A 20540-nucleotide genomic window follows, 5' to 3' on the forward strand; every position below is an offset into this window, starting at 1 on the left:
ACTGGTCAAATGCGATTTTTTTTAATCGCTTGATTTTCGGTCATGCGCACAAAACGGGTCCTTGTGCGGCGTCTTCCTCCGCAGTGTGCTCCGCCGTCCCCACGTAGAACCCGCTCCTCGTAGGGTACTGTGATTGTGCTTCGACCGTGGTTTAAACTTTGACAGGCTCTCTGTTGACTCCGAGAATTCGTTTTTTGTCGTTGATTAACTTTTGCCGCAGAAGCAGCAATGTGAAAAATGACGACTGGAAAGCAATCTGCGGAATGACGAGCTTCATTTCATAGCGCGGTAAGAAATAGTCCCTCTTTTCCCCCTACGCTTGTTGTGATTTTTCCAGGCACAAAAAACGGTCATGGCCCTCGAGAAAACTCTCGAAAGTGCACTAAAAACTATTATTTGGCCTGACTGTCTTATGAGTGCTCTACGTGGTGGAAGTGTAAAATGTACCAAAGGGTTTGAGTGAGTGTTTTCTGAAACGCAAACTTTAACGCCTCATTCGAAGTTGAGTCCAGTGACGTCGCTTGGCAAGAGTTTGTTTGGAGTTGACAATACATTTTGGTGATAATAATGAGAGTATTACTTTGTTGTAAATAGAGAAAAACTGAAATATGAAATGTTTAAAATGTCTCTCATAAGTGGATTCAAAGGAGCCCAGATTGCAAGGTATCACTTAGTGTCAATATTGATGTTTTCCAGCTCCTCCCAGTTTCTCCCGTGTTCGTATTCAAGTGGTAAGTTTCTGATGACGTTATAAAATGAAGAAGAAGAAAAAAATGCAGTACAAAAACGGAGAGTAGATAAATCTTTTGTCAAAGTGTCCTCCTTCAGGTCCATTGGTCTGCAAGATGGCTCGCGGCTGCGTCTGCTGCGTCAAGTACATGCTCTTCCTCTTCAACCTGCTCTTTTGGGTAACGGCAAGACTCTCCGGGAATTGAACCCCGTCCTGCACGTGACCGAAAAAAATGGGTGACCCGTGTCTTTGTTGCAGCTGGGCGGGTGCGGCCTGCTGGGCGTGGGCGTGTGGCTGTCTGTGTCGCAGGGCAACTTCGCCACGCTGTCGCCATCCTTCCCATCGCTGTCGGCCGCCAACCTCATTGTCACGCTGGGCACCGTCGTCATGGTGACGGGCTTCCTGGGATGCCTGGGCGCCATCAAGGAGAACAAGTGCCTCCTGCTTAGTGTGAGTCAGTTGTGAGCATTGGCTACTCTTCATTTAGCATCGCTTGAAGAAAACAACCGTGTTGTTTTTTTTTTTTTCATATATGGCACATACTGTATATTAAAAAATATTTCCAATATATATTTTGGATCAGATTTCAAACAATTGTATGTATAAATACATTTTGGTGGGATTTGCATCATTATAATTTGTGCCCCCACCCCCCCAAGTTTTTCATTGTCCTGTTGATCATCCTGCTGGCCGAGCTCATCCTCCTCATCCTCTTCTTCGTCTACACCGACAAGGTAGGACGCGCTCATATTCACCAAATCCTGTATAAGATCATAAATATGGAATTCAGCTTTCCGTCTGCCAACTCGCAGGTGAGCGAAAACGCCCGGCGGGATCTGAAGGATGGGCTGGTCCTGTACAACACGGACGACAACGCCGGCCTGAAAGACGCGTGGAACGCCATCCAGGGGGAGGTGAGACACGCCGCGATGTGGATGAATCGTAAAAAGCGCTTCATAGTGACGTCTTGATGATGCGGGCGCAGTGGCACTGCTGCGGTGTGACGGGTTTCGGCGACTGGCACGCGGCGCTCCAGGTCAACGTCGTTCCCGACAGCTGCTGCCAGCTCGTTCGTTCGGGATGCGGACACAACGCTTCCAACGTCTTCTGGACGCGGGTCAGTTGATCAAAATAGATCCCCCCCCCCCCCACCTTCGAAGGTGCTTCAAGTTCAACAAATTGATGACTGAATGAATACGTGTGATTTCTTGGTGATGTTGTGGATTTGCAAAAGAGATTGTGATGGATTTGGCACAGCGGATTCCATGTTGTGCTTGCTTCAGGGCTGCTACGAGAAGGCGGAGGAGTGGCTGGACGACAACAAGCACTTGCTGGGCACCATCGCCATGTGCGTGCTGGTCATTCAGGTGGGCAACGACCTTCGTCGGCCGCGTTTTTTTTTTTTGTGCCGTGACTTTTAATCGGCCGTGTCGCTTTCAGCTACTCGGCATGGCCTTTTCCATGACGCTGTACCAGCAGATCCACCGCGCCGGGAAGAAATACCAAGCCTAACTTTCCACTTAGAGAATGCAGTATGTACACACCACAGTATTTTAGCATAAGCTGTAACACGTGCAGTTATTACTATGACGAATCCCATTGTACCCAAAATATTTGTTACAAGTGTCCTGTCAATTCAAGCACGCAGCGGATGCGGCTTTTTGATGGACACCCGAGATCACTATAGTGAGGTCTTGAAATATGCCTGATTAAAAACCGACAGACAAATAGAATGTTTTCTCTTATTTTGCTTCAGCTCAACGGACATTGTGCCGCTCCGTCTGGCGCGCTTGCCTTGATGGCGACGGTAGCAATAATTGTCACGGCTCACAATTGCAGCTCCAAAAACGTTTCGGTCGGGTCACCGGCAGCTCGAGGCGGACGTTTGGCGTCACCAACTGAATTCGCAAGACGCAACAACTCGGCACTCCATTTCAGCTCTGGCTTTTATTCGCCCGCGCCTCTTCACAAGGCCAGCGTCCGGTCGTTGTCGTAGACGACGTCACCCTTGACGACCACGTAGCGGATGAGCTCCTGATGTCCGCCCAGCTGGTAGATGAGATGCTCCCACCTGTCGACAAACTCGGCAGTCAGAGCCCCTCGTCTTTTCATGGCAATCAACACTACGGTAATCCCTCACGCCATCTTGTGGTACTTTAGGGTGTTACGGAAGAGACAACGATGGCGTCAATGGCCGCAAATAGGTGAGTTTTCAGAAAATATTATCGTAGCCGTTTACCGCGGTGCGGCGATGACCAGCAGGTCGCCGTGTTTTCCCGCCTCCAGCGAGCCATGCGTGTGCGAGCGTCCGAGGGCATAGGCGGCGTTGATGGTGGCCGCCGCCAAGGCCTCGGGCATGGACATCCTCATGTTGACGCAGGCCAGGTGCATGACGATGGGCTTTCGGACGGGTGGTGGGGGGGGGGGGGGGGTGATAAATTGGCCATAGCTCTTGGAGCGGAGGCGACGGGCAACTCACCATGGAGCAACAGTACGCGTTGGGGTTGAAGTCGCTGCCCAGGGCCACGATCACGCCCGCATCCAACATGGCTCGTGCCCGCGGTTGAGCTAGCCTAGTCGCACGCAGGTTAGCAAAAGCAAAATAATTGACATTCTGATGTATCATCTCATGACCTTAAGATATATTATTGATAGTCCAGCATCAAATATCGATGTTGGGGATACATGGTAGCGCTATCTGTCCAGTTTCTTCCCCATCCTAGGAATTTGTATGCGTGTTACCTGAGAATGTAAGCCGTGGTCGGCAGCAGGATGGCCGCCGTCTTCGCCCGGGCCATGGCGGCGATGCCGTGGTCCGTTACTTCCTCCAGGTGGCTGACAGCCAACGCTCCCAGCTCGGCCCCCAGCTGTCGACGAGACGTTTAGAAAAACGCTCCATGACGGGACGGCCAACGGAAGCCTACCTGGGCGGCGTTCATGGGGTGCAGCTCGTCTCCGTGGAAGTTGACGTTGAGGCCCATGTCCTTGCCCGCCTGCAGAATAGCGCGTGCGGAGGGCACGTCGAAGACACCCTCCTCACAGAAGACATCGATGTTATCCACCCGCAGCTCCCCGGTTGCCATGCGCTCCTTCAACGCGGGTAGTTGAACCTGCAGGATGTCCGCGGTGGCCTCTTCCAGACTCTTCCCTCTTCAGACGTGCGGCAGAGGTCCGCAAGGCAAGGAAGTGAGTACACTTGAGTTTCAGAATCACTCCGGAAAGATTTAGGGAGCCCGCAGTCTTTGGAGAACAAGTTGAAGTGCGACATACTTGGGCACGGCATGGGCGCCGCAGTATGTGGATGAGATGCCGATGGGCAGAGTGCGGCGGGCTTCCTCCATCACCTCCAGCATCTTCATCTCGGTGGGCAGCTCCAGGCCGTAGCCGCTCTTGACCTCCGCCAGGGTGGTGCCGGCCCGCCGCATGCGCTCCAGCCTGCCGCTCAGCGAGGCCAGGAGGTCCCGGGCGGCCGCCGCTCGTGTGCGCTCCACCGTGAAGTGGATGCCACCCCCCGCGCGATGCAAGTCCATGTAAGTGGCGCCCGCCAGCTGCGGCGGAAGTGTCGTCAGTGACGTCTCCGCGATCGTCATCGCGGCGACCGGCCGGCTTTACCTTCATGGCAAACTCGTGCACGCGGTCGCCGGCCCAAATAGGGTGAGTGTGAGCGTCCACCAAGCCTGCCGCCACCGTCATCGAAAGGACGATCAATTTTATGCCGGTCGACGGGTGAGTGGAGATGGCCCGCACTCACCAGGCAGGACGCACATCCCCGTGGCGTCCATCACGCGATCGAAGGTCGCGCACGAATACTCGGACTCGATCACCTCGGCGGGCCCGACCGCTTTGATCAGACCATCGCTGACCGGCACAGAAAGGGGGCATCATTCATCGTTGAATATGAACAAACTTTGGTCATTGATGGAAAAATATCATCTTGCAGCTTGATTTCCCCCAACTAACCTGTCGACGACGACGCTTGCGTTTTGGATGATGTGAATGTCGATGTCATCGCCGTTGGCTCGCGTCAGGTATTTCTCGCCCTTGTTGCAAATCACGAGCACCTGCCGCGCGTTTTTCACCAGTAGTTTGAAGCGAGCTGTCGACATGTTGTCTCTCGCTCTCGGTGTCTTTGAGCTCTTACGCTTCAGAGAGCAGCCCGCAAAGCCAGTTTTCTTTTGCGTTCTTGCTTTTCACTAAATATTTGAGCAGCAGAGGTTGAAGTGCACAGAGGGGAGGGGGAGGGGGGGGGCGTGTTCAAAGTTCCAAAAGAAATAACGGCTCAGCCTGCAGCCCGCCAGTGAGCACGAAATGCGTCTTGTGAGTTACACGGCGTGTGTAACTCACAACTTTGTTTATTTTTAACTTGTATGATGAAGAAAGCGCAGAGCAGTCCAATCAAGTGCAGCTATTCTACTTATTACAATGTAAATGAAGATTTGTGTGGTGTTTTGTATCCCTGTTGCTCATCTGTATCTTTTGGATGCCTTTTTTTTTCTTCTGCACCCATTTATTGTTGTCCACTTGTCCCACCTTCAACCCAGAGATGGACCGGTTGTCTTTTGAAATAGCCTTCAATTTAAATTCCTAATAATAATAAATACATTTTCAAAAAGAGCATAAGAATGAGTTTTATTGCCTCAACAACAACAACAACAACAACAAAAAGTTGGTCTCAAACAGTACAAAAAGAAATCAAGCATTCATTTCGTTTCACATGGTGAAAACACAAGCACACTTTTGGATTACAAATCACACCCACGCCGTCCTTGTTGGCTCATTCTCTCATTTCTCCGTCTTCCTCCTCTTCATCCACACCTCGGATGTACAGAACATTGTTGCACCTGGAGGAGGAGAACATTGATTTTTTTTGGGGGGGGGGGGGTTGTCCGAGGAGTCACTCTTGAGCAGGGCTCCTGGCTCATTGACACATGATTTGAATCCAGACTCAATTGGAAATACCTGATGAGGACTTCCCCGAGATGACCCGCGAGCGCTCCGTCCACGTACTCTTCCGTGTTCGCCAGCTGCCCACCAACATGACACGCAACGCTCACGATCAGGTAAACTTTTTGCTGTCGGTCGATTGACGTGTTGGTCGCGCCTCACCTGCATGTTCATGTAGCCGTCCACGGAGACCAGGTAGCCTTTGTACTCCATGCCCCACTTGAGCTTCACCATCACCGGCTTGCCCGTCAGGCCGTTCAGGAAGGGCTTGGGGTTCAGTGGTAAACTCTGCAAAAAGGGGACATTTTTTATTCAAGCCTCTTAATAAGACTCTTACGAGGAGCCCAATTTAAGGCGAAAGGTCGGACTGAAAGTTAGGAGTCGAGTTAACCTACGCGTCTGACTCTTGCATTAAAAGGTTGGCATGCATAAGTGCAAGGCTTCCTCCTTCATGCCGTTAGAGTATTCAGCGAGAGCTAACGCGGCTAACTGCTAACCGGCGGGGGAAGAAAAAATAACGCCGGGAAAGAACCGCCCAGATGATGAACCTGAATCCCCCACAGCGGAGATGACCAAATAGATCGGGCTCACCATTTGCACTTGTTGCAAGCGTGTAACGTATTGCGTCGGAGTTTTGTCGCTCGCTTGTCGGCACAAAAACGCACACACGCTCTGCCCGCCCAACCGGAAGTAGTGCGGATTGACCTCGGTCAGGTCCTGTTGTTTTCTTTTACTGCCACTCACAGGCGGGAGGCTCGCGTTACAGCAAAGTCCGTTCAGCGACTCAAAAAGAGGTGCTTGGCAAACGCTTGATTGACGCGGCGAGCAAGCTTTTTTTGCTCAAAGCCAAGGGACACGTTTGATATTCAAATCGGACAGATAGGCCACGTTATATGTAAATATGGTTGGCAGAAAAAATATTGTGAGCATAGTTGTGACCATAAGTTAAAAATAAGCTGGGCAATATGCTGTCATAGGTTAAATATATAGGATAAAGCGGATCGGAAAATGGATGGATGAAGGTTAAATATATAAATAAATATATCGTTGCGCTGTGCGCGCAAAGTATTAATTTTGGAGATCATCGCGCCGCCCCCTCGACCTGCGTCAGATGCGCAAAATGGAGTTGGTGGCCCCATTTCGCAGCAGACTCACAAACCAGCGTCGACGCCAACGGTCCTGGACCCAGAGGGAAAGAGAGCGAAATCCATTCCGACGTTATGTGCCGTGAAAGGCCACCAGACGGCGACATTTCCCCGTTTCAAAGCTCACGCTCACTGGCTGCTGTCATAGGTTAAATATATAGGATAAAGCGGATCGGAAAATGGATGGATGAAGGTTAAATATATAAATAAATATCTCGTTGCGCTGTTTGCGCAAAGTATTAATTTTGGAGATCATCACGCCGCCCCCTCGAACTGGGTCAGATGCGCAAAATGGAGTTCGTGGCCCCATTTCGCAGCAGACTCACAAACCAGCGTCGACGCCAACGGTCCTGGACCCAGAGGGAAAGAGAGCGAAATCCATTCCGACGTTATGTGCCGTGAAAGGCCACCAGACGGCGACATTTCCCCGTTTCAAAGCTCACGCTCACTGGCCACTTCAATAGGGACGCAAATCTCATGATATCCAATTGGGGCGGGGCTTTATCAAGATAAAAGTGCTTAGTTTTGATGGACACATTTTTATTATGATGCTCGCAGTTCGCCTCACATCCTAAAAGCTCAAAAAGATAACCAACATATGCGGAATGTCTCTCAGCACCATGCAGCACAGCAATCGGGTCAAAACAGGTGTATCTCATGACTTGTCCAGTTCCTGTGAAAGTACGTGCTTAAAATGTTTTATTATCGCCTGTATATGCCACAAGATGGCGGCGAAGCTGGACTAATGAAGCTCCTCAACTTCCTTCAACATAGCTCCTTGACACCCGGATGCCACAAGATGGTGCCAAAGCACTACGTTCCCATTTGACAAGGCTTTGACCTCAGTGAATATGAGTCGAGTTCGACGAAAGAGTGAAAAAGTCAATACGTAACCAGAATCCTAAAAAGTCACGTCATATTGAAAAAATCTTTATTCCAGGACTTGAGCCAGTCTGGATGTGGGAGGACCTCCATTCCATTCCGCGATGTTCCTTTAAGGGAAGCGCAAGGGTGGAGGAGGAGGAGGAGCCGGCTTCCTCACACCGTGCACACCCGCGTGTGTGTGCGGGTCCTCAGTTAGACTTGCAGGACGAAGTGCTGCGCGTGGAAATGAAAGACGCTGCAGGTGGCGGAGCGGCTGCACGCGGGCTGGACTTTCACTGGACCTCGTCGATGCTCTTCCTCACGGGATCATGCTTCCTCCTCCCGCCGCATTCCTCCTCCTCCCCCTCCGCCGTGCACCTTCGCCTCAGCTGAGCGACAGACGGAGGCAGCACCGGGTTTGAACCCGCGCCCTTTTTAAATTTTTTTTTTTGCAGAACATCTCTGCCCCGCGCGCGCCCCTTCGCGGCTCGCCTCGGAGCGCTGAGCCGACAGACATGCTGCGGCTACTTTTGCTGCTGCTGAGTGCGGCCGTGTCGTCAGGTGCAGGTCAGTGTCATTCCGCGCCGTCTCGTGCGTCATTTCCATCCCGAGGTGTCGTTTTGAATCTTTGAGCACAAGTTGCGACAGAATGACGACACGCCGCTGCACTTTTTCCTCCATCATCATCTCATCAATGAGCACAACAGCGGCGAATATGCTCGCGGTTCTTTGCGTGTTGACCGCTTGTTATATTCCAACACCAAAGAAGAAATTTTTTCCTTCCAGCGTTCAACTTTTATTCGGCAGTCGCAAGACGAGCATCTCACGAACGGCCGCGATAACGGCAAATATGTCGATTTTTTATCCGCAGTCCGGCGGATAAAAAGACGCGCCGCAAGCGTTGATTTGCCCCCCTGGCGATGAGCACAATGTGTTCCTCGGGTGACCTCTCCCCACCTGCAGACAGTTACATAAGTCGCCGGCGGCTCCCGTTAAACACAAAACACGGCCCCCGACATGGCGGCTCCCCGGCCGAGGCGCGTTTTGAACGCGCTGAGTGTCTGCCGCGCAAAAGGGCGACGGCGCGGGGATTGAAGGCGCCGAACGGGAGCGGCGGCCCCTCCGGGGGCTTGCCGGCGGCGCGTCTGGAAGGCGTCCGAACGCCGCCCGGCCCCGCCGAGCTGCCAAACTCGATCCGTGTCACGGCGGGAGGCCGGCAGGTGCACAATGGCGTCCCGATCCCCCTCGGCGGAACGCTTCCGATCCAGCTCGGCCTCCTCCTTGACTCGGACGCACGCGGCGGCCGCGCGAGGTCGGCCGGGACGCCGCCCCCCCCCCCCGGTAAAAAGCGGGCCGGCCCCAAAGTAGCCAATCGAGCATTTCCTCTTGGAAATTCAAAAGCGTGTTTCAAGCCGAGGGATGCTTTGATGACGCAAGGGCTCAAGTTCACGTCTCTCCCAGCCCCCCCGTGCGCAAATCTTTCCTTCATCTGTCCTTTCATAGCTCCTCTCTGTCCTTCCTCCTTCCTTTCTTCATTGCTTGCTTTCTTCAGCTTTCCTGCCTTCCTCCCTTCCCGAGAGAAGTTCATTTCCAAACTTGATCTCGCCGCTGAGCCGACATGTTGACTGGCTTGACAATTTAAGGATCAAATTGTGAGCTCCGATGACGTCCCCCCCCCCCCCCCCCGCTCCCAACAGGCGCCCCGCCGGAGGCGCCGTCGCGCACGGGCGTGGCCCCGCGGTGCGAGAGCCGCGCCTGCAACCCCCGCATGGGCAACCTGGCGCTGGGCCGCCGCGTCCTGACCCAGAGCGTGTGCGGCAACAATGGCACCGAGCCGTACTGCGCCTACGGCGAGCCGGGCCCGACGTGCGGCGCCGCCAAGTGCGGCAAGTGCAACGCCGCCCTGCCCCACCTGTCCCACCTGGCGGGCGCCATGTCCGACTCGTCCTTCCGCCACCCCAACACCTGGTGGCAGTCGGCGGAGGGCGCCGACTCGGAGATGGTCCAGCTGGACCTGGAGGCCGAGTTCTACTTCACGCACCTCATCGCCGTCTTCCGCTCGCCGCGGCCCGCCGCCATGACGCTGGAGCGCTCGCAGGACTTCGGGCGCACCTGGCACATGCTGCAGTACTACGCCCGCAACTGCAGCGCCGCCTTCGGGATCCCGGAGGGCAAGGGGGCCGGATCGGGGCGGGACGGGGCCGCCTGCACCTCCAAGTACTCCGGAGCCTACCCGTGCGCCCGAGGGGAGGTGAGCGCAAATAAGAGCGGCGCGTTTTGGGTCGGTTGTCGCGAAAGCTTTTACGGCAACGTCGCGGTGCCAAAAAGAGCCGCGTGACGACGCGCCGGCTGGGGACCTTCGTGCACAAGTGGCGCCCGTTTTGGCGGCCCTCGCAAACGGTCCGGTGGCCGCCAGCGCCGGCAAGGGCGCGGCCGTTTCATTTTCGGCACGCGGTGGCTTTGTTAGCGCTCGTGTTGAGAGTGGCCGGACGGCTCGAATTGAGGTCAAATTCATCCCCGGCGTGAGACGCGCTCGCCATCAATCATTGATGGCTGCCGTCCTACTGGAACAAATCCGCGCAGATGCCGCAGACGCATGTACATGGCAGAGTGTGTGTGTGCCTGAGTGAGTGCTGAACAGGCACGCTTGAAGCGCCGCATGAGAGCGCCCCGCACGCCACAAATGTATCAGGCAAGCCGCGTGTGTGCACATGCGACGCGTCTTCTTTAATCTTGACTTCAGCCCAGAAAGGGATTTTAGATTTGAGATTTTCCCCACGCCCCCCCCCCCCCACCCCCTTGAATAGGTTGCGCCTTCTCAAAAGCGTTTCAACCATCCCAAAGTCCTCCAAATAACCAATCGGGGCTTATTTTTTATTTTTTTTGCTCCTCTGCAGTTGACGTGGTTTGACTTGGATGGCATTTTTGACGCCCCCGCTGAAATCTGGCAGGCTGTTACGAGTTACGCCGCGAGTCGTTGAAGTTCTTGGCACCCTCCTGCTTTGCTACAAAGCCTTTTGAAAGGTGCCGAAAGACCTGCCAACCACCACTTAGACTTGCCGTAATTTGATTTGGGGGGGGGCGATTGAATAACGAAGACAATGGCGCGGGGCTCGGTTGCGCCACGCCCGCCCTCGCAGGCCGTTATCGATCTGCCGCCGCGAGTTATTGAAACGTAACACGAGGAGGACGGCTTGAGGTGCGCGCGTGCGCGTCCCTCCCGGGCGGGCATCAAAGCCTCGTGTGAGCCTTTCGGGGATCTGATGAAGACGATGGCGGGCGAGATGGATGGCGAGCGGGCCGCCGAGTTCATCCGCCGCGAGCGGGCGCCGAGCTTTTCATCTCGGTTCTGCGCGTGCGGATTATTTACAGTCGGGCGGAAGGCCGAAACGTATTGCAGCGAAACGCTTGGAGTCAGCCGAATGCCCGCTTGGAAGGAAGCGCTCCTCTTACCCTGGTGGATGTTAGGAGCCAGAGTTGCCCCCCCCCCCACCCTCCCTTCCATCAATGCCCATTGTGCATGTTTACCAAGTTACAGTCCAGTGTGCTTTGATGGAATTAGACGCCTCAAAGCCAGACCTTTTTTTTTTTTTTTTTTTTTTTGCAGGCCGGAACTCAGGCGAGAAAGATTACAATTGGCCCAGAGTGAACCCGCTCGCCCGCCCGCTCGCTCGCTTCCCTCAGGCCTCATAAAAAGTCAAATTGGTTCTGGCTCACCCAAACCTTTCTCACCCTGAGCGCTAATCATTAATATGCGAACACGGTGCAAAGGTTTTATTTAAGCAAGAGCGACGCACGCGGCTGTCATTTAAACAAAAGGCCCAACAATAGGAAGGCTCCTCGATGTGGCCCAGTCAGCGGACAAAAAGTGCTGCGCTACCCATTAGGTCGTTTGGGAGCCCTTGAAAACGCTGCGCACAAGTCCAAAGATGTTGTTTGGGTGCCCTTCAGAAAAAAACAGAGGGGTGCCAAAAAGTAGGACGACGCGCTGGCGTTATTTTGGGAATGAGGAGTAGTAAAAACCCCAACAGGACATCTTGTGCAATTTTGTGTGCGTGTTAGTTGCCATGGAACGGGTGCGCTGTCTCAGTCCTTTTGTGGCACCCTGAGTGATGTGCGTCCGCGTCTCTGCCCCCCCCACCCACCCCCGTCTTTGTCTATGCCCCCCCGCCCCCCGACCGCTTTCCTCCTCGCCCCCTCATTTGTGGCATGCCCAACACAATGCCTTTTGCAGCCAGCGGGAAATGAATCGCTCTCCTGCCATCAAACTTTGGGTGCCCGACAGGCCGAGCAGTCGGGGAACAACGCGCGCGACAACGACACGGCAAAGCCACACTTTCCCCGGGGTGTCGGTGTGACCGGCGGCAGCCGTCGCCATGGCGACGGGAACCCAATTTTAAAGGGAGGTCTCGTTGTCATGACGACGGGATGCAACATTGAGACCCATGTCGGCGGCAAAAAAAGCGATCTGGTCCACCCACGCGACGGTCCAGATCATTTTGTACACCTGCAGACATTTATAGCCTCTCCTGAATGCATTTTATTTTGAACCCCCCCCCAGGTGATCTACCGCACCCTCCCCAAGTGGGAGTCTCTGGACCCGTTCGGCCTGGAGGGCCAGCAGCAGCTGCGGGTGACCAACATTCGCATCCGGCTGCTGGAGCGCCAGCCGTGCCCGTGCCAGGCCAAAGTCGCCGCCGCCGCCGCCGCGCCGGGCGAGGCTCTGCCCACGCGCCACTTTGCCATCTACGACCTGATCGTGAAGGGCAGCTGCTTCTGCAACGGGCACGCCGAGCAGTGCCTCCCCGCGCCGGGCTACCGGCCCGTCCGGGACCGCACCAGCCACGTGGTAAGCGCAGAGCAGCGTCTGGAAGAGTCGAAAACCGTCACGCGTGCTTGGTGAAGCTCGCTTTGGCTTTCTCCGCGTGCAACGCTCGCACGGATGAAGGTGCGAGCGTGCGAACGTGCGAGCGTGCTCGGCCGTCTTCCTCTTTCGCAATCAGTGGCAGGAAACCGGCGCCTCGATCGCTTTCCTCTTTTCGCGTGGAGTCGAGCGGCGGGTGTTTGCTTTGCCGTTTGTTTGCTTTTACAGTCTAGAAGAAGGAAAACGTGTGTTGGAGGGGCTGCGGTGTGACCGGACGAGGAAGTCGGTGGATTTTTAAGTGGCTAGGAACGTGGACTTTCCCTTTCGCTACCTTAAGTGAAGTCGCGCTAACGACAACGTTGCCAACGCCGCACGAGAAGGATATCGAGGACCCGCTAGAACAAAAGGTGCCAAAAAGTGAGACAAGTACTTTGCCCCTGGTAGGTTTTTTTTTTTTTTTTTTTGCGAGTGTCTGGCAATGCTCTGGCGCTCTGCCGGGCATATCAAAAGCCAAAACAGTCACGGCGATAATTTGATGTTTTATTGCTCAGCTGTTGCCACACTGAAAGGGCAGATATCCCACGCCGGCCTTTGTGCGCAATATTGCCTGCAAATATTTGCGTAGCGGCGCAGGTTTGAACAGTAAAGCCTCGCTCAAGTGTCTCCTCGGGCAAGAGTGAGAGCGAGAGAGAGAGAGGGAGAGGCACCTGGACAGCTTTTGGACAAAACACGGTTACGTAAGTGGCGCTCGTCGGCTTTTGTGTTACTCGTGCTGGCGCTCAAGCCAAACAAGACGACGAATGAGGGCGCGCGTCATGCCAGGAAGGCTTGTGTACTCGTCACAATGTTGCGGGGGGCCGGGGGGGGGGGGGGTGCCCGAAACACGGAAAGGGGGGAGGCGGGGTGGCTGGGCCACTGTTTGCTTGTGCACAGAGTTGCTGACAACCTCGACGCACGCTTTGGACTAAGTATTGGGACGCACACTCTGTTCATAGCGTACATGTACAGAAAGTGTTCTCGCGTGAGCTTCCTAAACGTCTGCCACTCGCGCGATGGTGTTTTTCCTCCCTCATGATGGATGTCGTAAGGCCCGGCTCACCCCCTCCTCTTTATCTTCTACTCAAAAGCTGTGCAGCTCGCACATCAAAAGCGATGGAACGCCGCCATCTATTGATGGCCGGTCATCATCGCGGCTCCGCGTAAGCTCGACATTTCACAGACTCGCCGGACGGGCCGGCCTCCGTTGATGGCGGTGGGATTCCGCTTGGCGATTCTAAAAGGTCCACGGCAGTCAGGCCAGCTGGCGCCGCCGCTTAAAATGCCGCGGATGGCCCGCGGGCCTTGAGTTGGGCCCCCACGCTGTAGAGGATCAACAGTAAGTTGAAGACGGAGCGTTAGCTTAAGTGCTAAGCCAGCATCGGTCATGCTTCTGACCGGGCTTAAGTCCCAGGAAATGAATGCAACGCCGTGTAATATCCTGTGGCTGTGTTGGGTGCTTTTAATGTGCTTTTTTTTACCAAACAAGCCGCTAACCCGACAAAAGGGTGCGACGCGACAAATGGCCTGTGTGTGTGTGTGAGTGTGTGTGTGGATGAAGGTTCGGCGTGATGACACTGTCTGTTAGTTAGCCACAAAGCTAACGCGAATACATACGCTCAGAATGACATCTGCGGACAGCCACTGCAGCACACACACACACACACACACACACACACACACAAAGATGCAGAGAAAACACACACACACACACACACGGTGGTGGTCAGACTAATTAGTCCACTTGAACATAGTTGCCGCTACCGCTTGCTTCCTCTCACTCTTCAAAATGCTGACCTGCTCATTTTTGGCCACCTAATCCAATCAGATGAATTACGTAACCTCCAACCTGTCGAGTGAATTCAGAGATCGGCCCGTTTTCTCATCGTTTCCGGAGATGGATGGCTGGATGGGGTTTTTTTTGTTTTTTGGGGTGGTGTTGTGAACGGCGTTCTCCGACGCGAGTCCAATTCGCAGGACTGTTAGTTTGACTTGTCGGGGCGAGCCGGTCAATAATCCACCTTCACGACGCGTATGCTGGATGCGAAAATCCTTTCCCCGCGCGTGCGCGTGCGTCTGTGGCGGGCCGATCCGAGGTCGGTTCAGCTAGAGGGCACGTCCGGGGCCTCTCACGTGTTCGGCTCAAGTCGGCGACACGCCTCACACATGCGCACACGCACCGTGGGAAACCATGTTGGAGTTTAGCAAGCGTACTTTTTTGTTGCCGTGTTCCGTGTTGTGCGTGTGTCCCACATAGCAGTAGCCCGGTGTAACGCAAACAAATAAAGAGCTTCCTCAGATGCCTTGTCCCCCCCCCCACCCCCCTCCTTCTCCCCTTGCCCCCCCCCTATTCAATCATTATCCAGCATACATGGCATTCCAGCTCTCAGGAATGACAAGGAGATTGTTATTGTGCTCTCGGTGCTGCATACTTGCACTCTTCTCATGCGCACACACACACACACACACACACAGAGGCCTACCAGACGCGAGCCCCTTTTATTGTTTCCAGCGATGAAGCCAAACAATCAATCCACATTCGCTCATTTCAGTGGAGGGAATAGGCCCGAGAAAGAGGACGCAAGTGGGACGATATTCCGGAAGGGTCAAAAGTTGTCAGAGGTGAAGAAGAAGAAGAAGAGTGGCTTCGCGAGGAAGATTGGGGACGCGGGGTCTCATGTGGGAAAATCGGGCTTGGCCGTCACACTGCCGTCTTTGTTGGCGCCCCCTCAAATGCGTCTCAAATCAAACCCTCTCCCGTCCGATGTGTGACAGGTCCACGGGAAGTGTGTGTGCCGACACAACACGGCCGGCGACCACTGCGAGCGCTGCGCCGCGCTCTACAACGACCGACCGTGGCAGCCCGCCGATGGCCTGACGGGGGCGCCGCACGAGTGTCGCAGTGAGTCCAGACGCCACAAACTCCGAATTGCGCACTCGCACCTGACCAATATGGCCGCCCGGCACGCCAACGGCGTACTCTGTGTCAAATCCGGGCCCGCTGAGTCGAGCGCGAAGCAGAGGTGGTCTTTGGTCTTCAACTGGAACTAATTGAGTCTATTTTGCAAGATACTGTTTGGCCCGGCATTAAAATACCTCAAATGTGTGTGTTGGGCGGCCATCTTGGTCAGGTACAAGGCTGGGGTGTTTTGATGTTATGTGGTTGGCTCACAACATTGCTTGTTAATTAGCCCGCTAATGTCAACAGGAACCATCGCTATAGATCCCGACTATTATTTTATTATGTGTGACCTACCCACTCACCTTTCTCCATATCCCCCCCCCCCCCCCCCCCCCCCGACCCTCCGCCAGAGTGCAAGTGTAACGGACACGCTCACAGCTGCCATTTTGATTGGTCGACGTGGCGGGACTCGGGCCAGCGCAGCGGAGGCGTGTGCGACTGTCTGCACCACACCGAAGGGCGCCAGTGTCAGAACTGCAAGGCAGGCTTCTACCGGGACCCTAGGCGGCCGCACACGGCCCCCGACTCTTGCAAGCGTAAGTGTGTGTGTGCGTGCGTGCGTGTGTTGGGGCCGAGCGGCGTGCTGCCGGGCCTCCCCTCCGCCGATGGGATGAGTCTTGAGTAAACACCAGATAGTCATCTATAAACACGCAGCGCTGGCTACATTCTCGCCAACAATTATCTGTCAGATGCGACCCTGCCGTGAGCTCAGCCCTGCAGGTATGCCGCAGTGCGTGTGTGCGCGTGTGCGTGTGTCCAAAACAACTGTCAAAACGCACCAGACCGTCTCCAAACACGCCGTGTTTACCCGCAATTCATTTTCTGCTCTTTTTAACTGTAACCATAGTAACCAAAGGGCCTCAGGAGGGTATCTGATTCGATTTTATGAGGTTACGTGTGACTGAGGATAAATAAGATCAAGGTTGTGAAATCCTCTCGTCTTGCGCCGACAATGAAGGAATTTCCCTCCTTGGCGAGGAACATTTTGATCATACCAGAGTCAGCGAGGGGGGGGGGGGGGCGGCGTTAAGAAAACAATCTTGTCATGCGCCACACAAGCCGGTAGGCAGCAAAACGGCAGGAAGGCTGAGCGACTTCTTTGGGGACAGCGAGCGAGTCTTTGTACGCCGCCGCTTTCGCATCGCTCTCAAATGGTCCAGAGTGTGACTTTTCGCACACACGAACATGCGTGTTGCAGCGGCGTCACATGGCGCTGCCCATAATCTCCGTTGAACATTAACACGCTAGATAAGCACGTAAAAAGCCCATAAAATGTGCTCGTAAAGTCCCCCGAAGGTGATATCCTGACGCCTTTATTGCTATTGTCTGCCTCGGGCTGTATTGTTGATCTTCTCACGTTTGGTCTTCCTGAGGTGGGCGTGATGCGTCTGTCTCAGGCGAGATTCCAAGACAAAAATGGAGACGGGCTCCTATGTTGGTTCACAACACGCAGATATTCAAAGCTACTTTGGCGAACTTTGCCCGCAACGTTGCTGAAGTTGACCCGAAGACGCGACCTTTTGGCTAACTTCCCTCCTCGCTCCCCCCAGCCTGCAACTGTCACCCGTCGGGCTCGGCCGGCGACGCGCTCTGCGACCCGAGCGACGGCGGCTGCGTCTGTAAGCCCGGCGTGGGCGGCGCCCGCTGCGACAGGTGCACGGTGGGATACTGGGGCTTCCACCGATACGGCTGCCGGCCGTGCGACTGCGCCGGAGACTGCGACCCCTTCACGGGGGACTGCGTGCTCGGGTGAGTCGCACACTCAAGTCTTTGGACACATCTCTCAGACCGCGAAAGAGTCTTCCGGGGAAACGCAGAATTCAGTCGTTCGATGCCGACTCTCGCATCGCAACACTTTCCCCTCGTCCAAGGGAGGAAAGAGGAGAAGTGGCAGTAAAACAGGCCAAAATCCCGTTGTATTGATATTGCGACTTGAAAAAAAAACAACTCTCTGAAGATGTAAGTGGGAGGGGGCGGGGGTGATCCATCATCCTCACCATATCTTTTTTTGTCTTCCGTTCTCATAACATTTGTCTCAAAAACGGCCATTTGCCCACAGGTCGGACTTGTACAACTTGGAGGCAAACGCCAGCCAGCCCGTCAGGATCTTCAGAGCGGACGAGCTCTTCTCCGCCCTGCACTACTCGGGTGCGTGCATGTGCGTGCGTGCGTGCGTTTGTCGTGCTTTTTCATCATCCAAGCAATGATTGCCCCCCCCCCACACACACACACACACATACAAGGATTGCATTCTTTGGACGCCACACATTAATGGATTGCTGTGATTGCCCCCCGCAGAGAAGTGCGAGTGCAAAGAGCAGCCGCTGACCAACAGTAAACTGTTCTGCACCATGAACTACGCCTACGGTAAGCCGTCAAGCCCTCGCGCGTGCGCCTGATGCGCCGCCCCCCCCCCCCCGCCCCGCCCTGACCTGTGTGTGGCTTTCAGTCCTGAAGGTGAAGGTGCTGTCGGCCCACGACAAGGGCTCGCACGCCGAGGTGGAGGTGAAGGTCCAGAAGGTGCTGAGTCAGGCGGCCAAGCTCCAGCGGGGCCGCGTCACGCTCTACCCCGAGTCCTGGACGGCCCGGGGCTGCACCTGCCCCATCCTCAACCCGGGTCAGTTTTCACCTTGAGACCGGGCCGCCTGCAACGGCCTTATCGCGCTGGTGTTACCGAGCGGGGCCGCGTCCTACTTTCGATCGGTCGATCATTAAATACGACGCGCTTGATCCTAATCGATGCACCCTTTTGATAACAAGAAAATGATGTTGGGGATTTCCAAGTGTGGTATTTGTGACGTTGGTCAGGTGTGGAGTACCTGGTGGCGGGCCACGCCGACAGGAAGCGGGGCCACCTGCTGGTCAACATGAAGAGCCTCGTCAAACCCTGGACGGCCACCTTGGGCCGCAAAGTGCTCGCGCTGCTCAAGAAGGACTGCAACTGGTAGACACGCACACACGCACGCACGGCTGAGACTTTTCCCGGAGACGGACTCCACGCCCGGATTATTCAATTGTGGATTATTCAACTCAGATGATCGTTTCGGCCTCGTGACCTGGATTGACGATGGTGGAGAAAAAAAAAAAAAGAAGAGATCTCTCTCTCTCTCTCTCTCTCTGTGCACTTTAACCAGCAAAATGGACTGGAATGGAACATGGCCGCACAAAGATGCGCGTACACACGCAGTCGAGTGCGTACGTGGACACGCACACACACACACAGTGAGGGAGACCAAGCCATACAAGCCACTGCAGGTGGTTCAGTCCTCGCCAGGCCAGGTGCAAGATGGCGGACAATCGCCCCCAAACGTGAATGTATTAGCCTGAGTATGTGCATGGGGATGTACAAGTGTGTGTGTGTGTTTGTGTGCGTGTGTGCACGCGTATAAGAAGAATCAAGTGAGGAGGTTTAGGCCCGAGCACAGTCCCAGTCCAGCTCTTTTTTGGTTTTCATTTAAAGACGACTCCTCATCCTTGCTTCCTTCCGTGTGCTCTTTGTACAGTGTTATTTGTATCTCGATTTCAATATGATTGTCATGGGACAGCAATTTTTCAGCTTTACGTTAGTTTGGACTTGTAGGCTTTTTGTAGCATCACGTGGCGCGCCGTTTGCCCTCCCCGAGGGCTTTTCCAATGCAATGATAATACAATTATCAATGCACCGTGACTTTTTCTCGTGTCTTTTTTCTCTCCGAGGCTATTTTGCAACTTGTCGCGCTGAACAAAAGTTAGGTTAACAGATTCTCTGGCTGTGGTCGTTGTGTGTTGTTTTGATGTGACATCTTGCTAATCTTGTTTTGCAGCGGTCGCCGCGCAGACCTTGAAATTCTTCCCACGGCTTTGTCAAATATATCCTTATCGCCCGCGACGTTCTCTCCCGTGCGCTGAAGTCAATCCATCAGTGTCGCTCCCAAAACAGCCCAGGCGGCGACCGGCCTTCTTCGCACGGCACCGCAGAATGTCGACCGTCGCCGCCGTTTGGGTTTGGGCCCTTCGCCGGCCGCGACGCGCTTTGCCGCGAGGTGTCGACCCGAGCTCGGCTCGTCCAGTTTCCATGTCGGACAGCCAGAGGTGAGCGGCTTCTCTTCTTTTTTTTTTTTTTATTCCTGCGATTGGCTGGCAAGCGGTTCAGGGTGTCCCTCACCTACTGCCCGAAGTCAGCTGGGATCGGCTCCAGCGCGACCCCTGACCCTTGTGAGGATAAAAGCAGACTTGATGCGAATTGAAAGGAAGGCCCGTTTGCTCAAGTAAAAAGTGGAATGATGTCCATCCATCCATCCATCCATTTTCCGAACCGCTTGATCCTCACTAGGGTCGCGGGGGGTGCTGGAGCCTATCCCAGCTGTCTTCGGGCAGTGGGCGGGGGACACCCTGAATCGGATGCCAGCCAATCGCAGGGCACACAGAGACGAACAACCGTCCACGCTCACATTCACACCTAGGGACAATTTAGAGCGATCAATCAGCCTGCCATGCATGTTTTTGGAATGTGGGAGGAAACCGGAGCACCCGGAGAAAACCCACGCAGGCCCGGGGAGAACATGCAAACTCCACACAGGGAGGCCGGAGCTGGAATTGAACCCGGTACCTCTGCACTGTGAAGCCGACGTGCTAACCACTGGACTACAGGGCCGCCCTGGAATGATGTCATGATGAAAAAAACAAAACAAAAGCCAACACAGATTTTCCACAATGGAACTTGTTTTGCCTTTCTGTCCTTACTTGCCAATGACCGGCCCCTCCGCATTGTGCTGTATTCTTTGTTTTGTTGAGGGAGGACTTCCCCGCGCTGGGAATCGTCCTTGGCGTGAAGACACAACTCCTCAACCGAGCCAAGAACCTTCGATTACTCCCCCCCCCCCCCCCACCTCTGCTTTTCCTATGCTCACTCGCCCCGAGTTCCAGGAGCCTCCAGCCTGTTGGCGCCGCGGCGGGAAAGCTCGCCGGCCGTCCGGCCCGCCACGTGGTGCTTTGCCGCGGTCGGTGTGTTGCGGC

The 20540-nt window shown here is 54.8% G+C and overlaps 4 protein-coding genes across 5 annotated transcripts; 2 read left to right on the plus strand and 2 right to left on the minus strand.

Annotated features, from left to right (window-relative positions):
- The first annotated feature begins 94 nt into the window (after positions 1-94).
- Positions 95-2463, plus strand: LOC147186408 (tetraspanin-9). 2 transcript variants are annotated; one of them, XM_086103920.1, is made up of 9 exons: positions 95-288; positions 697-731; positions 829-908; positions 989-1180; positions 1390-1464; positions 1543-1644; positions 1716-1847; positions 2014-2097; positions 2171-2463. In XM_086103920.1, exons 3-9 carry the CDS (start codon positions 846-848, stop codon positions 2240-2242), a joined length of 720 nt encoding a protein of 239 aa, XP_085960046.1. In that variant the 5' UTR covers positions 95-288; positions 697-731; positions 829-845; the 3' UTR covers positions 2243-2463. The 2 variants fall into 2 exon arrangements, with proteins under 2 accessions (XP_085960046.1, XP_085960045.1); XM_086103919.1 differs by having other exon boundaries at positions 96-288; positions 816-908.
- A 195-nt stretch (positions 2464-2658) lies between these two features.
- amdhd1 (amidohydrolase domain containing 1) lies at positions 2659-4950 on the minus strand. Its single transcript, XM_086103917.1, has 9 exons — positions 4691-4950; positions 4482-4588; positions 4343-4407; positions 4001-4278; positions 3655-3880; positions 3473-3597; positions 3210-3303; positions 2970-3130; positions 2659-2801 (listed from the first exon to the last, which is right to left on the minus strand). The coding sequence occupies exons 1-9, from the start codon at positions 4834-4836 to the stop codon at positions 2696-2698; spliced, it is 1308 nt and encodes a 435-aa protein (XP_085960043.1). The 5' UTR covers positions 4837-4950; the 3' UTR covers positions 2659-2695.
- Positions 4951-5340: 390 nt separating this feature from the next.
- snrpf (small nuclear ribonucleoprotein polypeptide F) lies at positions 5341-6409 on the minus strand. The gene is made up of 4 exons (XM_086103921.1): positions 6266-6409; positions 5837-5962; positions 5690-5754; positions 5341-5571 (listed from the first exon to the last, which is right to left on the minus strand). The coding sequence occupies exons 1-4, from the start codon at positions 6266-6268 to the stop codon at positions 5505-5507; spliced, it is 261 nt and encodes an 86-aa protein (XP_085960047.1). The 5' UTR covers positions 6269-6409; the 3' UTR covers positions 5341-5504.
- A 1424-nt stretch (positions 6410-7833) lies between these two features.
- On the plus strand, positions 7834-19212 carry ntn4 (netrin 4). Its single transcript, XM_086103196.1, has 10 exons — positions 7834-8250; positions 9381-9934; positions 12245-12532; positions 15359-15485; positions 15896-16081; positions 17096-17294; positions 17605-17693; positions 17844-17912; positions 17995-18162; positions 18354-19212. The coding sequence occupies exons 1-10, from the start codon at positions 8199-8201 to the stop codon at positions 18491-18493; spliced, it is 1872 nt and encodes a 623-aa protein (XP_085959322.1). The 5' UTR covers positions 7834-8198; the 3' UTR covers positions 18494-19212.
- The last annotated feature ends 1328 nt before the right edge of the window (positions 19213-20540 follow it).

This window comes from Hippocampus guttulatus, chromosome 22 (genome assembly GCF_054856545.1).
Source record: "Hippocampus guttulatus isolate MCC_2025c chromosome 22, RoL_Hgut_1.0, whole genome shotgun sequence".
NCBI lineage: Eukaryota > Metazoa > Chordata > Actinopteri > Syngnathiformes > Syngnathidae > Hippocampus > Hippocampus guttulatus.

What these genes read in the sequence shown, in the direction of transcription:
- ntn4 (XM_086103196.1), top strand. Translation starts at nt 8,199, where the DNA reads ATGCTGCGGCTACTTTTGCTGCTGCTGAGTGCGGCCGTGTCGTCAGGT. An exon ending in GGGACCGCACCAGCCACGTG is followed by an intron (nt 12,533 to 15,358) that starts GTAAGCGCAGAG and finishes GATGTGTGACAG; the next exon opens with GTCCACGGGAAGTGTGTGTG. An exon ending in GGCGCCGCACGAGTGTCGCA is followed by an intron (nt 15,486 to 15,895) that starts GTGAGTCCAGAC and finishes ACCCTCCGCCAG; the next exon opens with AGTGCAAGTGTAACGGACAC.
- LOC147186408 (XM_086103920.1), top strand. Translation starts at nt 846, where the DNA reads ATGGCTCGCGGCTGCGTCTGCTGCGTCAAGTACATGCTCTTCCTCTTC. An exon ending in TCTTCAACCTGCTCTTTTGG is followed by an intron (nt 909 to 988) that starts GTAACGGCAAGA and finishes TCTTTGTTGCAG; the next exon opens with CTGGGCGGGTGCGGCCTGCT. An exon ending in TCTTCGTCTACACCGACAAG is followed by an intron (nt 1,465 to 1,542) that starts GTAGGACGCGCT and finishes GCCAACTCGCAG; the next exon opens with GTGAGCGAAAACGCCCGGCG.
- snrpf (XM_086103921.1), bottom strand. An exon ending in ACGGCTACATGAACATGCAG is followed by an intron (nt 5,755 to 5,836) that starts GTGAGGCGCGAC and finishes GTTGGTGGGCAG; the next exon opens with CTGGCGAACACGGAAGAGTA. An exon ending in CTCGGGGAAGTCCTCATCAG is followed by an intron (nt 5,572 to 5,689) that starts GTATTTCCAATT and finishes CTCCTCCTCCAG; the next exon opens with GTGCAACAATGTTCTGTACA.
- amdhd1 (XM_086103917.1), bottom strand. Translation starts at nt 4,836, where the DNA reads ATGTCGACAGCTCGCTTCAAACTACTGGTGAAAAACGCGCGGCAGGTG. An exon ending in GCAAGCGTCGTCGTCGACAG is followed by an intron (nt 4,589 to 4,690) that starts GTTAGTTGGGGG and finishes TGTGCCGGTCAG; the next exon opens with CGATGGTCTGATCAAAGCGG. An exon ending in TGCACGAGTTTGCCATGAAG is followed by an intron (nt 4,279 to 4,342) that starts GTAAAGCCGGCC and finishes CTTCCGCCGCAG; the next exon opens with CTGGCGGGCGCCACTTACAT.